At 33.4% G+C, this 15527-nt stretch overlaps 1 protein-coding gene across 1 annotated transcript; it reads right to left on the reverse strand.

Annotated features, from left to right (window-relative positions):
- Positions 1–11667: 11667 nt before the first annotated feature.
- LOC18039128 (caffeic acid 3-O-methyltransferase) lies at positions 11668–15092 on the reverse strand. Its single transcript, XM_006428907.1, has 4 exons — positions 14680–15092; positions 13835–14151; positions 12290–12354; positions 11668–11916 (listed from the first exon to the last, which is right to left on the reverse strand). The coding sequence occupies exons 1-4, from the start codon at positions 15090–15092 to the stop codon at positions 11668–11670; spliced, it is 1044 nt and encodes a 347-aa protein (XP_006428970.1).
- Between the last annotated feature and the right edge of the window lie 435 nt (positions 15093–15527).

The following is a 15527-nucleotide window of genomic DNA, read 5'->3' on the forward strand; positions in this document are numbered from 1 at the left end:
TAAATCATATAATGATATCGTGATATTTTATAGATGTCAGCATGCGGAGACATGCTCGACACCTCACGAGAATTGTAGCGGGTCTCGAGTTTACCTCTATGTTTGGATAATAAAGATGAATCTTTAGGAGAGACTTTAGGTGAGTCAGTACTACATGCACATGAGCCACAGTCTCAACCTCAGAAAAATTCAGATATTCAATAGGAGCCAATAGTGAGACTTATGATGGATCAGTTTATAGATAGATTTGAAGAGTTTATTACCAATGTTGCTTAGAGAGAGCTTGAAGGCTTAGAGAGAGCTTGAAGTTCGTACATGTACATAAAACATGATTAAGTGTGCTCGTGATTTAGGGGCTACGACCTTTGAGCGCAAAGTTGACCCTGTAAGTTCAGAGTCATTGTTAATAAGACTTATGAGGGTTTTGATGTGATGAAATGTACCGATGAGGAGAGATTATCCTTCACTGAGTTTTTACTAGAAGGCAATGCATATAATTTGTGGATGTTTGTGTTATGCCGAGGGATATAGAGTTGTTACCTAGGCAAACTTTCAGAGAGAGTTGACTGATGAATTCTTTCCCATTATTTATTAGAGAACAAGATGAATAAGTTTATGACACTTGTATAAGGATCTATAATAGTGGAAGAGAAAAAAATATAGAAGATTAAAAAAGGGTCTTCAACAAGGCATTCAAATTATAGTAATCGAAAAAGAATGTACAGATTCTGGACTCTAGTTATAACTACTTTGAAAATTGAGAGCAGTCATATAGAGGCAATAAAGATTAAGCTGCAACGACATAAGCGAGACCCTATCTGGCCAATGGGCGAACCTAGTAGCAAACTTAAAAGAGAGAGATATAGCATGGAGGTTTCTCAGTAAGCCAGCAATATAATCGATGACCAGAGTTTTCTAAAGGAAATAGACCCTCAAGTAGTTATGACAATGTCCAACAGAGTCACAGTACTAGTAGAGGCAATTACCCTTGATGTAGTGTTTGTGGTAGATATTATCGGGGACAATGTATGAGCATTTCATCATGTTGCTTTTATTGTGGACTGTTGGGACATGAGAAAAAAAAAAGATTGTTCGAACTTATCATTGAGTCGTAGTATTGTGCCAAGTCGAGACCCTCGCTACCTTCAAAGTGGTAGTAGTTAATTTCGAAAGGTAGGGATGTTTCTAGAAAGAAGGACCCACATTTTCCAACAGGTCTTAGTCCAGTACAGAAGAGACTAGTGGTAGTCAATGGAAGAATCAGATAAGCAGGCCATAAACATAGACACGTGTATTTTCTTTGACCTAACAAGAGGACTCTAGATGTCATGATAGGTATTTTGACTATCTTTGGTCGTAAGGCGTATATTTTAATTGAGATGGGGGTTACCCATTTTTTATTTCTTACACATTTACCATGCATGCAGATAGAGATATGAGGTTGTTAGATTGTGCTTCAATAGTAGTCTTATTGGTTAGTGATTCTTTGTTAGTTGAGAGTGTATTTTAATACTTTTGTAATCAGTGATGAAAATACAACTGTCATTTCAAATATATACCTCGGCATTGAAATGTCAAATGCCCTTACATAATGTGATATAAAAAATGAAATCTTTACTTTGGCACCAAAGCAAAGCCAAGCGTCTTTCGTTTACAAACTTTACTAAGACAAAAAAATAGGGTACCACTGAAGACCTTGTAGTAAGGACGAAATTGGAAGGAGTAAGATGAACTCAGTCAATAGCAATAGAGAATCTAAGTCTGAACAGCCTCTTCAGACAGTTGAGGTAAGAAAAAAAAGAATTTTTAGTAACATTTTACTTTCATAGTTTGTTTTTGGCTATATGTTCGTATTAATGTAATTTTTGGTTTGCTAATATTATGTTAATGCCATTGCATCATGGTGTTAATCATTGATTTTTAAACATTATTGGAAACCCAATTTTTTTTATGAATTTGGGGGGTTTTGTTTGTAGTATAAAAAAAAGGCAAAATTCTTGCTAGTTTTTACACTTAGAAGATTGAAATCGACCAAAGCAATCCAGGAATTGTATTATTTTTGTTGGTTTTTATGAGCATTACTAGTTACTGTTGTTGGGTTACGGTTGTGAGTGTCAGTGTAAGTGATGACTTTGAAATTTCAGTGGGTGGTTTTTGTTCAACATTGCTTGTGTTTCATTGTGGTTATTGTTGAATAACCGTAACAATTATAGTGAATGAAATGATGTTTATATGCTTGTTATTTGTGCATAATTTGTAAATTATAAACAAAATTTGTTGTCAGTTTTTCTTATGTTTTACAATTATTAGTTTTTTAAAAATTATTTCAACGATACTAGTATATATGTGGATTATGGATTTTAAAGCTTGTTTGTGTGTTGTGATATATAGGAATGAAAATTAAAAGTATCAGATTTTGTTAATTTTATGGGTGTAAGGTGGGATCTTGGGCTAATTGACCCATATTTTCTAAGTACAGTGATCTTGATCAATGGTGTAATAAGAGTAGCTTTTGGGCGAAACAATGGCCTCTTAAGAGGTTTATTATTGAGGTTACATTGCCTTGGAATGGCAAAAATAGAGCAACAGAGAGTGACAGAGAAGTATATCAGGTGTGACAATTGTTTAATGAGAAGAAGTACATAGAGATTGACTTATACATGGAGATACTACCATTAAATTTGATGTCTGTGGATAGAAAGAGATTATTTGATGATGATATTCAGAGTACTACAGCATAAGCGTCACAACTTTTCAAACCAATACTTATTAAGAAGAGTGATAGAAATATTAAGAGTGTTCCAGAAAAGAGAAAAAAATGGAAGACAATTACCCCAACCCTTGCCCTTGCCTCTACCTCTGAACCTGAACATGACCCTGTTGTTCCATCACCCCCTGAACCTGACCCTATTGTTCCATCACCCCCTAAACCTGAGGCTATACATGAAATTGAAACTCAACCTTCATATGAACCTGAGAACAGAAATTGAAATTGAACCTCCATATGAATTAAGCCATCAAATTGAAACTAATACTGAAACTGAAATTGAACCTAAACATCAAACTGAGCCACCTAAGACAATAACATTCAATGTATTAACCAGACAAGAGCTCATGGAGAAAATTAAGCCACCAAAGGAAATTAGTGTGCATCAAGATCAACCCATGTCACATACAAAAAACCTTGAGAGTGCCTTTAATGAAACACAATCAACCTATAACCAAACTCCATTGCAAACTCCAACAGTTAACCCAATAATTAGCGAAACAGTGAGTCATGTAGCTACCCATTTAGACAATAAAAAGGTGCTTCTGAATCTGTACACATTTTCAAATTGTAATCATCATTTCACTGACTTCAATGTTACTGGTGGTTTTCATGATTTTGAGATGAAAGATCTGTCTCCTTAAATTGATGATGATGACATTAGGGTGGATGTCGAACCAGTGCGTCCTATAACATCAAAACTTTTTGAGCCATTCTCTAAACCTGCACAATCAACACCAACTCCACAACAAGCAGCAAGTCTTGATGATGAACTTGTATTTCCACCTGAGTTTCCATCTCAAGTTAACCAGGCTAAGCCATCTCAGATAACAAGAAGAAAGTCAAACAAGGGTAAGGGGAGAAGTAATACAGTTCAGTCATATCATATGCATGCCAACAAAAGAAAATATGCTTCTATGATGATAAGGGCTTCTTAAAGGATTGCATAGTAGAAGCAGAAGCAGAATAAACAACATGTTCCTACTAAGACTTCAAACACTAGTGGAAAGAAAAGAAAAATAAATTTTGTAGATTATGATAAAGTTCAGAGCAGGCCTAAGCCAATGAAATCAAGGGCAACTAAAAACTCCTTAGCTATTGGTCCTTCAATAGAAGTAGTAGTGGATGATCTGCCTCCTCCTCACGCTCAAGATAAGTTTTATTTATGGTCTGATTCAGAAAATGAGGACAATGATGAATAAGTAAGACATGAAAGCAGTAATAAATTTCAGGATGATGATGGCAGTGACAAAGATAATGGGTTGTTAGAGGGCTATGAAAGCAACGATGCTAATTTTGGTCTAATGCTATCATCAGATGATGAACATCCATTTAGTACATTGTCTCGCATTTTATAGGGTGAAATGTTCAAGGATGGTACAAATCCAGTGGGAATGGTTTTCAGAAATATGAAGTCTTTTGCATGGGCCCTTTAAGACTTCTGTATTCAAGAAGGCTTTTGAGGTAAAAGAGTGAAAGTTAAGAGAAGAAGGATATTATGTCACTGTTATGCATCCAAGTGTCCATTCAAAGTATATGCCTCATTACAAAGACATGGCGAATGCTTCTAAATTAGAAGTTTTCAGAACATCCATAAACTTGAGAGGCTTGTCAAAAATCCTGAGACAACAGCTGCTTGGATTACGAGGAAGTACCGGAGCAAAATAATTGCTGACCTTTCATTTTCTGTGAATGACATGGTTATTGATATCAAACAAATGTATGGGGTTGAGGTCACAACAAAGAAGGCTTACAGGGCTAAAAAATAAATTCTAGAATCAGCGGGTCGTGAAGACCATGTTCAGAGCTTTAAGGACTTTTGAAACTATGCACAAATCATAAAACAACGAATGCCAATTGCACTCGCAATGTTGACAAGTGTAGGTTCGAAAGGTTCATTTTCAGTTTCCCAAGACTTAAAGATGGTTTCAGGGAGGGCTGCATCGAAAGGACCATTCGAGGGTGTATTGTTATCAGCAGTTGCACTTGTAAATCAATTGATCTTTCTGTTAGCAGTATGTGTGTGTGAATCGGAGAACACTGACAATTGGACATGGTTCTTGGGGTGTTTGAAAGAGGTTTTGGCTGATGCAAGACAACTAACTTTTATGACGGATAAGCATAAGGGTATTTTGAATGCCATAAACTTGGAGTTTTATGGATCACAAAACAGGTGTGTGAAAATTGCTGCCTTTTATGGTTATGTATTTAACAAAAATAGTTTTTATATTTTTTTTTTACAACTCTGTAGGGCCTTATTTTATTCTGTAGGGGATGGGTTGATGTTTACAAAAGTTTGGGGGTCAATTTGATTATTTATCACTATAGTATCACTGCACTCAACAACCTTGTACTTATTCTATGATTTTCATTAGGTTTTTCAACAACTATTCTACCGTGTTTGCTATGTTGTTTGATAACATTTCAGCACTATATCATATAAGTAATTACATTTTAGACAACTAATAAATATTTCTTTGTTCATCACACTCTCTCCAAGAAACCAAACACAAACATTTATCTCACTAAAATCCATTATCTTTATGTTTTTCTTGCTCATTTGATATTTTTAAATCATTATCCATTATTTAAACATTAATTGTTCATCACTTATGTATGTGTGAATTCTTATGCCATTGATTGTGTTATATCATCATTCGTTTATAAAATTAGCATATGTGACTTATTGTACTTATGAATTTGATCACTTATTCTTTTAGCTCATAATGATGGCCTATCTTAATAGATATGTTGATTTAGTTGTCTTGATTTCTAAAATGTTAATTAGTAATTATGGAGTTTGGATAGTTGATAATATGCTCTTATGACTTCTGCATATCTTTGCTTGATCAATTATTTGTTTTATTGATTATTGATAAGGGGAGATGCCTCGACAACTTTACTTAGTTCTTATTGCTTCTGCTTTGGATAATATGCATTTTGAACATTTTTATTGTCCAAAAGGGGAGAGAAAGTAATATATTATTTTGATGATGTCAAAAGGGGGAGAATAACATGCACTTTGAGCATTCTTTTGATGATTAATATGTGATTATGGTGATGATTTTGAGATATGATGCTGATTTGATTACATGGTTGGTTTATATGATGATTTATGATAATTTGAGAGTGATATTACTAAACTTGTATTTGAGGTGATGCTTGTTGTTAAGAGGAGATTCACTAAGTTTTCTTTTTTATGATAAAGGGGGAGAAAAATACATGTTTTTAAATTTAAAAATTTACTACTCCTTTTCTTTTCCACTAAGTTTTTTTTTTAATGATGAAGGGGGAGAATAATACATGTATTTACATTCGTTAATTTAGCTAATTGGCAAATTGTTTAAACTTATAATATACTCAAGGGGAGCTTAAAATTAGAGGAAGCAAATTGTGGAATCATTTTTTAAATACATATAAGGTTTGTCATCATCAAAAAAGGGGAGATTGTTAACATGTATGTGTCTATAATATTGATTTTGATGATAACAAATAAGATTAAGAATGATTAATATTTTAAAAGCTCAAATTATTTTTCATACATTTTAAACAAACCATTATTTTGATAATATAAGGGTTTTATACTTAAACGAAAAATGATTTTATGAAATTGGTTATTTTTCAAGTTCATGGTCTAACTGAAAAAGTTTTAAAACTACAGAAATGGACTTATTTGTAAGATTTTATGAATATTTGGGCTATATTATAATTATAGAACTGTTTGGGGCAAAACTATAATTTTGAAAAATTATTTCACTCTAGCAGTCATTGTAGCAAACGGTAACTGATTATGGAAAATGGCGAACCGATAATTTTCAGAAAGCATGTTCCACAAAGGATTGTTAAAATGATGATTTTGGAAAATAACGGTGAACTGTTTACTGAAAATGGTGAACCGTTTATGGAAAACAATTAACTGATTATTTAAATTTCAGCCCAACAGTCATTTGGAATAGTCAAAACGGTAAACCGAAAGCTGTTAACGGCGATTCGATTTCTGGCAGAAAGTCAATAATGACTAGTTTTCAGCTCCCAACTATAAATAAGCTCAATCAAATTCAAAGAAGAAGAGATTCAAGAGTGATTATTGAGCTTGCTATTGAGAAAACCACCCTCATTGAGCCTTAACTTATTCTTGTTTTATTTATTCACAATTTGGGCATTCATTTGTAATCATTTATATCGTATGAGAGAAAATTCATTTGTAATATTTATTTTTGAGTGATTGTAAGTGTTGGGATATAATTGGGTTAAGAGATTGGGAATAATCTTTTGTTGTAAAAGTTTATTGACACCTTGGAAGTCAATTAGAAGCATTTAAAGCCTTGGGAGGCTTGGATAGTGAAATCCTCGAGCTTGGTTGGCTTGGAGGCCTGAACGTTGGCGGGGATTGCTGAACCACGTAAAAATCATTGTGTTTGCTCTCTCTTCCCTTACTTTTTTATTATTGTGCTTTACTAAATTTATTATTTTTTATTTCATTAAGGTAATAGATCAAATTGTTGTGTTGTTTGTTTAGCTTAAGTTTTAAAATCCTAATTTACCCCCTCTTGGTTTGCTTAGATATTATTTCATATATGTTATCATCTAACTCCCTTTTTATGTTATTTAGACGCATCGAAAGAGGTTGACAGTAGCTTCAAGCTCCGGTGCATCATTTCAAAGAATGAATACTTCTGCTTCTCAAACAATAGCAACCACACCTTACACAAGCAAGGAATTCTAGTGCCTTACTAACTACAACACCCACACTGACACCAACATCCACACAACCATTTGGTTCTGCAGAAAGTGCTGATGCTGCATTAGGTTTGTTTAAATTTTAATATTTCATGGCATGGCATGTTGTTTAATATTTAGAAGAAGAAGTTAATGATTGTGTTGAGCAAGAATATAAGTTTGTTTTCTTAATATTTATGCATACATGGTCATTATTATTGTGTTATGTTCAATACATGGTTGTGGTTATGCCATGTGGTTACATATAAGTTTATTTAAGATTGTTCAAAACATGGTAAAGCTCTAGCAATGGGTTCAGCGAATAGAGGACGAGGTTGAAAATATTGAAAGCTGCATTTGGAATACCACCTGCAACAGGAATTAAAATAACAGAATAAACAACTACTTTAACAGGCTGTTGTGCAAATTTTAATGTACTCGCAAGCGCACGAATCTATTGTAGTATGACTAATGGTGACGAGTGTCGATCCCACGAGGAGGTGGATTTTAATTATATATAGAATTAATTTTGTAAATGGGTAGTTGGATTTATAGTGGAAATGATTTAGAATATACTAAAACTTAAATTAAAATGGCAAGAATAAATTCTAAAATTGGAATTGAAATGGCGAGAATAAATTGAAGAGAATTATATTAAAATGACGTGCTTGGGTATCTGGATCCGTATCAACATGCATCATGGGCTAAATAATCCTTATTAATGCCAATTAAATCATGAGGGGGAATCCACACCTCATGAACCACGCTCTAATCAATATGGTGCTAAGGGCTTATCGTGCCAAATAATAATAACCTTGTACTAGAGGGCCGGTGAAACTAAGGCGGTACTAGACAAGATTAGTATTATTTGTCGACGAGAAGTCAAAACATCCACAAAAACTAGAGGGGAAGAGAAAATAAATTTACCAAATTAAGCCCATGACACATGTTGAGACTTCACCTTCAACCCAAGCTTGAAAGAAAATTAGCCACTCATAATTGAACTAGGGGCAAAATAAGAATTTATTAAAATACGAAGAAAATACAAGATGGAGAGGGAATTACAGAAAATGGAGTCCAAAAATGGATTCAAAGATATCCAATTAGGGGGGAAGGCCCCCTTTTTATAGATACATGGAGTAAATCATGGCCATCGGATTAAAAACAGTTTGGACGCTCAGGATTGCGCCACGTCATCAGTCAACAGTCCATAGTTTGACCACGCGGATGAACAGTAACACGGTTTGACCCGACTTTGAATAGTAACGCGGTTTGACTCGGATGAACAGTAACGCGGTTTGGTTGAAAATAATCCTGTGTGATGCATGCACCGTATGCGAGATTTTTCGTCCACTGATATGCTGCCACATCACCATCAACAGTATATAAGAATTTTAGTCCAACAGGATCGTGACACCTCATCAGTCAATGCCACATCATCGGTCCGTCTATGTGAACAGTGTCGTGAACAGTAACGTATACAGTACCGTACACGTGAATAGTACCGTACATGTGAACAGTGCCATTTTTCCTTTTATGCTCCTCCTAAGGTTTTCGACCGTCCTGAGTTCAAAAGTGATGTCCGTTTTGCCATCTGATTTCTCGTTTATTGTGAAATGACTATGATGCCCCTAAAATACATAAAATACTTAATTAAAATAAAACACATGTAATTAAATCACAAGAAGGTTAAATACATAAAAGTAAGGGTTGTTAGTAAGACTTGAAATATAAAATGACGGTTTTCTCCTTTATAAATATGCATTTTCTAACACTCAACACAGGCCCTTCACAATCTACCCCTACTATAAGAAAGAGAAAGGAAGATTTAAATGGCAAATCAGTCCTTCATATTTGCTGTTAGTTGTTTGATATGTTGTTGGCTTGAAATAGCTTTCAATAATGTAGTTATATTTCCTATGTACAACTACTTCAACAGACTCAATTTTAATATAGAATGTATTCTCGTTGGGTTTTATTGTCGAGTATGTTTCAAGTGAAGGCATAGGACAGCGTTGCTCATTTTGTTTTATATTCACCAACAAGAAATGTTGTAGCATTGCTCATTTTGTTGCATATTCACCACCAAGAAATGTTGGTGGTCATTTTGTATAACTTTTGAACTTAATACACTATTAGGGCTATAAATTAGATAGTTGGAAAACAACGAAGCTAGTTTATTTTTTTTGGGTTTTTAAGTACGCTGGAATTTATATTTTGGACAAAGATAGGAGTAGACAGTGGCCTAGATTTTATGAAATATTCATTGCAGATACAACAAGAACTGCTCATTTGCTAGCACAAATGTAATGAACTATAGCTTACAACGTTTAATGAAATACAACATTTTGATAACTTATATACATTCAATACTCTCTTATCTCTATCATTTATGCCTCATCGTCAAGCTAATTAATTTTCTGCCCAAATGATAAATGTACAACATAAGTAGTGACTGCATTATGATGATGGTGTACAACAAACTCTTTATCTTGTCTGATTTTGAAACAAGCTTACTAGCCATTGTTGTTAACTTTTTTTTTCATCATGGAAACTATGGTTCTCTTCTTCATCTTGCAATTTACCCAACCCTCTTGCAATGACTTTGTACTCAAAGCTAGATGGCTCCCACCACCTAAAGTATGCATCTCACATTTGTAGTAATGCCTCTTAGAATTTGCAGCAGATTCAAAAACTTTGATTGTTCCTCGCTAACCACAGTTAGTGCATGATTTGTTTATGAACTTGATGACCTTCCCATTCACTTGCACCTTCTCTTTTTCATCTTCATCCAATAAGTTACTGGGGCTTCCCCTAGAGGATGGCATTCTCACTGGTTTGATGAAGCTTTTCAACCAACAGCTCGATTTCAATACTTTGGGGCTGCAACTATATGTAAAAAGATCTATAATATATAAGATAATGCTTTGACAATATTTTTGAATTTTGAAACAATTCTTCCAGTTTAAGTAGGTTTCAACAATTTTGAAATTTGATTTTTATACCATTACCCATTACCTTAATTTCCATACAATGGCATGGCTTATAATTTGGTTAACTCACATGTCTAATTTAGGAAAACTATCTATTTATTTAGGGCTATTAAGTCATATCCACATATATTTTTTAATCTTGTTTTCACAATTTATATATTAATATTTAAAAGATAACTTTATTCACTTTCAATCACTTGTAACACATCAACATTTTGTGTTAAGCTTTGTTGAGCCTCACAATGCCATTAGAAGAATATTTTGTTAGGGTGGGGGTACATTCGACCTTCCACGAGTCAACGGCAGCCAATGGTTAAGGATAACGAGTTTTGAGAGGTGACTTGATGCTTTCAAAAGTAATTGGGGTGATTTGAAGATTATCACTTCACGAGGGAGGTAGGCTAAAATTTTCTCTATAAGAAACCCCTTTATTTTTTTTACAGACTAGCCATCCAATCTTTTTAAAATATCAAGGCGAATGTCATTTTTAGTTAAGATTTTTCTTTTAAACATTAGCTTGCGGAAAATTTTCTTGCCATATCATTACTCTTTTTAATAGTGATAAGCATCCTAAAATTTTATTCCAAATGACGCGACATTCATTCATTAGTTTGTGAGATAATGTAATTAACTCACTAAAATTCATGAAAAATCATCAATTACTTAATGAATGATATATCACATATCATATCATTTAGGAAAAAACTTAGAATATAATTCGGGGATGCTACTGCTATTCTAAGTCTTTAAACTAAACAATAATCTGTATCATTATTAGCTAATTTTTCTTTCATGTATAGAGTAATTTGGTAACAATCCAAATCAGCACAAGTTTGCTGGTCAATTCTTCCATTTTATAATAATTAAATTAGCTGGACATTTTATCGAGCTCCATTGTGGGAAATAATGAAGCATACAATAGCACGTTATTTTCCTTAAGCTCGCACAAAATAAATATTTTAGTATATTCTCAACATAGAATTAAATTTCTGAGATAGAAACAAGAGACACTCAATTTGTAATAATATTTTTTTTACTTTCAAGCATTACAAGGAACTGAAAAACATGACAAGAAATACATGAGGATGCACACAAAATAAGGGCTTACAAGAGTCACTATCTCATTTATTTAGTTATTTTTAAAATGCGAAACTTAAAATGCCAAGCACCTGTAATGTTTTAATTAGATCATTTTACAGAATTCAATAACCCAATAGCCAAGGACTTGAACTCCTCCAAAGTTCTTTCCTTTGCTCCAGGAAATAGATTGGAGACAGTTATGTGAAGCCTTGAAATATTCTTGCTTATAATATCAGTTTCAGGAAATTCTGGCATTATAGATTCTACCACTATGATTTTTCCAGGTTCCGGGAGTGCATCGTAGCAGTTCTTCAATATTTTCAAACATAGATCATCACCCCAGTCATGAAGTACCCACTGAAAGTTTTAAATCAACATTTCTTATTAGTTTTGGAAGATCCAAAAACTTTTGGTGCTTTGAGATAGACATAGTTAATTTCATAATTAATAATAATATTAAAATTCTAACATTTGAGTCTTAACTAATGTGACATCTTATTTATAATTAATAATAATATTAAAATTCTAACATTTGAGTCTTAACTAATGAGACAATTTATTTATAATTGTCACATCATGTAAGTTAAATATTAATAAATAATTGTTGTAGTTCTACCACATCAGTTGCGATTTAAATTGAGATTTAAATATTCGATTTAAATTAAGATTTAAATATTCGAATCTTTGTATTAGTATGTGACTGGGTCAAATAACTAAATGGAGAACTAACCTTCATGAAAATAGTTTGTGCTTTAGGAACTTCAACAAACATATCTCGTCCAACATGCTCCACACCTAAAAGAAACGGACAAAAAGGAAAAGGTAAAGGATATTAATTATTTGAATTTGGTAACTAACAACTAATCCACGGGAACTGATGAGCATATAATACATACATATTTTACCATTAATTAAATAATTATTAGTTATATTTATTTGTTATTTTTAATTAATTAAATTATTTTATTGAATAGGGAATTAATTGGAGATTATGGATAAAAATGGCACAAAGGAGTTCAATTTGTGAGCATTAAAGATTAATTAACTTGGAAGCAATTATGCTTATATGCATGTTAATTCAAGCCAAGGAAACCGAACTCAACAAATGCATTCACCATCCACGTGCAAACAAAGAAGAAGTTTAAAGCTAAAGTGGGCAGCACATTAAACAAAGCTTTTAATTAAAGATTTGAATGGAAAGTCAAAGTAGAATAAAGGAAGGAAATCAATAACTTTTGGCTTTTATAGTTTTCAATTACGTGGCCAAGTAAATAAAAGGGCAAGTCTTGTGGCTTTAGGATTTAAGAGATGGGGCCCATTTCAAAGATTATAAAAGGGAGTTGTGGCTTTTGGAGAAGAGGGAGAGCCGCCAGGAAGGGAGAATTCCAGAACTGCAGACGCAAAGATTCAAGACAGAGAAGAAAATTTACAGTAATTCAGCTTCTTTATGGCTGAATTTATTTTTTGTATTGTTCTCAATTCAAGTATGTTTAGCTAATTTTTTTATACTGAGGTGAAAGATGAAACCTTATTCAATGAAATAATTATTTTTTTATTTAATTAATTCCCTATAAATGTTCTTTGATGATTATGGTTTTTATTTCACATAATTAATTGAATGTTAATAAAATCTTTTCATCAATTTTGTCATGCATTATTGATTGTTAGGATTAATATTCGATTAATTCTATGCTTGGATCTATAAAGTTTATACATGATTATCTTTGATTTTATGTCTTTCATTAAATTGTTTACATGGAGTGTTTAGGAAACTTTGACTCTTTGTTATTCAATATGTTTACATGAGATTCTTAGATGTCATATTATTAAGCAGAAAAAGAACTACATTAGATTTAATTACTTAGGCTTAATTGTTATATCCATGAGATGACATAGATTGATTTCGAGTTGTCACTCTAAAATTGAGGATTAATTAATAATTAGATAATTACTAGTTGAATAGTGGTGGATTCTGAAACCTTGGTAATTCTTATCTTATTGAATTCTCCTTTATTTTAATTGCTTCCTTAGTTTAATTGGTTTAATTTTCTTAAAAACTCAATTTGCTCAACTAGGTTAGAATTAATATTAATTTTAGATTTAAATTAGACTTTTCAATTTATAACAATCCATGTGGGATCGACCTCGTTACCACTATTCTATTTCTAGATTCGTGCGCTTGCGAGTATATTAAAATTTTCACAACAGGAACTAAATCAAAAGAATCAAGATTAAAAATAAGTTACTAATGTATGAGATATTATATTATGTTTACCTAGGCACGAGGGTGCATCTTTAACTACACGAGGTAAATCAAAATTAATACCCTTAATTTGTGGATATTTTTCAACAATTAAGCTAAGAGTTGCGCCCAAACCACCGGCAACATCCAGCAATTGGTTTAGCCCTTCAAATCCCTTGTAGATTTCAATAATTTTCTTCATGATAATAGTTGTGTGATTGTGCATTGTTTGATTAAAGAGGTTATGTATTCTAGCATCTTTCGCAGTATACCCAAATGCATGCAATATTCCTTTACAGGCCTTCACAGCTGGCAAGGTCCCGTCTAATGCAGCATCTTTCAAGTGGTACCTGTTGAAAGATATAAATATTTTAATTTTGTATGTCTTAAAAAGGAGAAATATAATGAAAATTAATGTTCTCCATACACTATATATATTGTGTGAAATATAGTGGAAACGATAGCAATATATATCCTAATATTTTCACAAAAATGATCATAGAAACACTTTTTAGGATGACCATACGCTTTGACTATAGTGATCCAACTATATTTTATATGGACATGAATATTAAAAAAAAAAACTTATGTTGACCATTTCTAAAAAAATAGGAGAATTTTCGTGATCATTTAATCAAATCAGAGGAGTATCACTATTCTTTTTTTTTTGTCTTAACCACGAGATATTCTGGGGAGGGTCCCAACTGTGGGAGGCACAGGTTCTCCAACAAAGACGACTTCCCTGTGACTCAAACTGGGGAGCAAACCCAGTCAATCCACTTAAGATGACTCTATTGCCAGTGGAGCCAACACTTTGTTGGTAGGAGTATCACTATTCTTTTCCATGAAAGATATAATAAAAAAATAAGAAAACAAACCAAGGTTCCATGGCAACTTTGTCCAAAGATAACAGCAAATAGGGAGCAAGTGAAACTCCATCTTCATTTTGAACAAAATATCTGCAAATCGATGCTAAACCATAAAGCCTTTGCACACTTCCATCTGTATTTGCGACAAGATTACAAGTGAGTAAAGAGTGACTGGCAAGGAGGCGTAATATTCTGTCAAGTAGTGCAACTGGGGCTTCTTTGTTATTTGTGGGCAGCTGAGAGGCAATCTCAGAAGAAGAGAGCTGAGATGGGCTAGCTTTCGTCAAGATCTCCAGCACACCAAGCTCAATGGCAGCTTTCATGGTCATCGGAAGTATTGAGCCAGTACTGAGTTCCATGGCCAACAAGAAATCTTGCTCATCGTTTGATAGTTTCATGACTTGGTCTTGGAATGAACCCATCTTCGTGGATTAGGATGCGGGGACGCAAAATGGCAGTGGATGGTGTGGTGCTCAGTTTACACTAAACCTCTATATTATATAGAGAAACTTATAATCAACAAAGTGTTGGCTCCATTGGCAATGGAGTTCCCTTAAGTGACTTGACTGGGTTTGCTCCCCAGTTCGAGTCGCAGGAAAATCGCCTTTGTTGGAAGAACTTATTTTTCTCGATTCAAGCGGGGACTTATAGTCTAAGTTATGATACATGCTTAAAGGTGCCTCCCACAGTTGGGGGCCCCCAGAATACCTCGTAGTCAAAACAAAAAAAAAAATATAGAGAAACTTATGTGAGGTGCTATGCCGTCACTCTATTATTTGGTCGAAACGTGAGTTTTATTAAATGTGTTGGATACCACTAGGACGGGATCTATTATTCTGCTATGAGTGGTTAGATAG

This window comes from Citrus clementina, unplaced genomic scaffold (assembly GCF_000493195.1).
Source record: "Citrus clementina cultivar Clemenules unplaced genomic scaffold, Citrus_clementina_v1.0 scaffold_6, whole genome shotgun sequence".
NCBI lineage: Eukaryota > Viridiplantae > Streptophyta > Magnoliopsida > Sapindales > Rutaceae > Citrus > Citrus x clementina.

Excerpts from the sequence above, each read along its gene's own strand:
- LOC18039128 (XM_006428907.1), bottom strand. The coding sequence starts at position 15,092 with ATGGGTTCATTCCAAGACCAAGTCATGAAACTATCAAACGATGAGCAA. Across the intron at positions 14,152-14,679 it reads AAAGTTGCCATGGAACCTTG|GTACCACTTGAAAGATGCTG; the intron begins GTTTGTTTTCTT and ends ATCTTTCAACAG. Across the intron at positions 11,917-12,289 it reads CACAAACTATTTTCATGAAG|TGGGTACTTCATGACTGGGG; the intron begins GTTAGTTCTCCA and ends TAAAACTTTCAG.